Here is a 2,791-nt window from a genome sequence, read left to right on the forward strand (position 1 = left end):
GTGTCCCTTGACCTATGTTTACATTTTTCAAATGTGAACAAAGGTGTCTTCAGTTACTAAGAAGGGTACCAGACTGTAAAGTTAAACACAACACAAGGTCGCTAGTGTACCCAGATATTCTTAAACTTAGTAACTGATAGTCATTCAGATACCTCAAAATTCAGTTCCAACAAATATGAATGAATTAACCCAATGAATAAGCAGCTTGTACTTCTCAGGGTGCTTCCTCTAGCAAACCCTTCAGTTCAGAAAGCCCTATAATAAAGATTCTAAAAATCTTTAGATTGTAAACGTCAACTGGCGATAGAAAAAATTGTCCAGAATCACCTGACGGTTTCCCTGGTTTGAAATATGGCCCCCGCTGCATTCTGGGAAAGAAGAGCGAGTGACTTACGACTACACAAAGGTGTATTTAGTCAGGGTCACCCACAGAAGACCCAATGAGGGGGCATTCTTCTCGTGTTCCTATTTGGAACTGGGAAGAGGAAGGCCAGATTGGCACCTCCCAGAAGGAAGTCTAGTTGGATTATCTAACAAAAGCTAGGAAGAGACTTCCAATCTTTTATTTAGCATCACTTGTCTTTCTCTACCTAGCACTTAACTCCTGTGGCTCCAGTGCCCACAGTACCAGAAACAGGGGAAAAGGATGTTAGAAGCCCCAGGACAAATAGGAAGGCAGGCAAAATTTCCTCACCTCATGGAATCTGAGACCTGTGGAGTGGTGAGCACAACCAGCTGCCGGGTAGTCCTGTGTTGTTGCAAAGATGAGCCCAGGACCAGGGCACCTTTGGCATAGGCATCGTTAGTGGTCAGTGTCACAAAGGCCTGATCTTAATACAAGGAAAAAAAAACCCAACATATTACAATATTTCTTAGCTGAAAAAGGCCTTTCCCCAGGTCCCCTCTCGGCCAGTAACTGAGCAAAATGACTTCCTCAGAGATCAGCTTGCTGTTACAAAAGCAACCGTTCCTTTAATGGGAAAACTCAAGCAGTCATCCAAGAATAGTTCAAGACTGTAGCTTACCAGGAATGTCTGACAACCTTTAAGAGGATCACCGGGCTACAAAAACTAAATCCCAGTTAGAATCCAGACAAACTCTCAGATCAAATGGTAGCTTAACCTGCAGGAGGTAAACGTTAGGGAACTGAGGGTAATAGGGGATGAAGAATTGCACTTCTGTCCTTACACGGCACCATGGGTAATATGTTCATCTATGCATAAATCCAAGTGTCAACTTCAACTGAGTCTGAGAGCAGAGGCTAGATTCCTCATTCCAGTGCATGTTCAGGCTGTGATTCCAGCTTTCAATATTAAACTTATTCTTTCCTCTACCTGGGGCAAAAGTTCCCTTACCCTATCACTCCTGAAAAGTAATTTCCAGTTTCTTCCTGCTTAAATAGAACCTCTTCTGACAGGTCTTACTTCCTAGTCACCAATCACTGAACTGAGAGCAGTTCTAACAAACCTGCCTCTTTCTCTTTTTTGTAGCTCTCGGGGGAGGGGGGTCCAATCCACGTGCTTCTGAGGCCTCCACATGGTAGGCAAGTGTTCTACCAACAAGTGGGGCCCCCAGCTTTTGTGGTTTGGTTTTGTTTTTAGATAACATCTGGCTGTGTAGCCCAGGCTGGCCTAACAATCACCCTGCCTCTACTTCCCAAGTACTATGATTATAGGTGTGAACCATGGTCAGCTACCTCTTCTTTGCTGGAAAAATAAGTGGTGTGCCCCTATTCTCCTGCTCCTCTAACAGCAACACTGACCTAGACACCAGTCTCCCCAAACCTTTGCAAGAACAGAAGGCAAACACAGATTATTCTTCTCACTGAACAATCCTCATCCAACCCGCCTTTAACATTTCCTCAGTGTGTTCCCGTGATAATTCTGTGCAGTACCTCGAAAGGGACTTTAACATTAGCAGGTTGATGGGCATTCAAAACACATAGGTGCACTTGGGATCAAACTCGGGCAGGTGTCATTTGGGGGCACTGCTGCCCAATCAGAGTTATGAGATTTTGTTATGGAGTCACTCTGTTTTGGGTTTCCTCTCTTTCCCTTGCCTATTTTCCGATGTGGTAGTGGAAATTCCATGAGAAGTTAGTGTGTTGTGGCTTGTCCTGGGGACCAGTGACAGCCCAGGAGCTAACCTGAAAGCCATTTCACCCATACTGTGGGGCCCTCTTTCAGCTAAGATATGGAAAGTTGAGAATTCCCTATCTCCAGTCAATTACATTCCCAGAAAGCTTGGGACAGACACCTGACTTGACACATGCATCAACCTGCACTGGTACCTGGTTCTGTTATCCTCAACACATGAGATGGTAACATTTCAAAATCATTCCACCCTAAAGATAATCTGAACATAATGAATTAGGTTTTAAAGTACAAGTGGCCCAGATTTCAGAAGCCAGTTGAGAAAAGTTTAATACGAATAGGATCCAAAGATTACAGGAGGGACGGACATGGTTTATTAGAATAAGAAAGGGAGAGGACACACGATTCTAAACTCGGGCTTAAACAGATCAGTAAATACTGTAAATGAGCCGGAAAGACCGATGACAGCTGGGTGCTTTAACCTTCCGAAAAGACATCTGAGCGGCCACGGCGGCGGTGTCCGGCAGTCCGAGCAGTGACGACCCGGCTGCCGGCTTCAGCTACACGGAAGGACCCGTTACCCCAGCGTCCTCCCCGGGGCAGATTCGCCCAGCGGCCCGTTCACCTCGCAGCAAGTGGCACCGAGGCCCGTCCGGGACCCCGCCGGCCCCCGCCCCCACCCCCGGCCCCTGGACTCC

General features: G+C 46.4%; 1 protein-coding gene across 3 annotated transcripts in view; it reads right to left on the reverse strand.

Moving 5' to 3' along the window:
* The window catches only part of Gyg1 (glycogenin 1), a 34,827-nt gene that overhangs the window by 31,459 nt on the left and 577 nt on the right, over positions 1-2,791 (reverse strand). For 2 of the 3 annotated variants that reach the window (XM_008848044.3, XM_017801935.2), the window contains exon 2: positions 695-830. In XM_008848044.3, coding sequence (XP_008846266.1) covers positions 695-830 — 136 coding nt within the window. The remainder of the gene's footprint in view (positions 1-694; positions 831-2,791) is intronic. The other variant, XM_017801934.2, reaches the window with a different exon arrangement.

This window comes from Nannospalax galili, unplaced genomic scaffold (assembly GCF_000622305.1).
Source record: "Nannospalax galili isolate Female #2095 unplaced genomic scaffold, S.galili_v1.0 scaffold423, whole genome shotgun sequence".
Lineage (NCBI taxonomy): Eukaryota > Metazoa > Chordata > Mammalia > Rodentia > Spalacidae > Nannospalax > Nannospalax galili.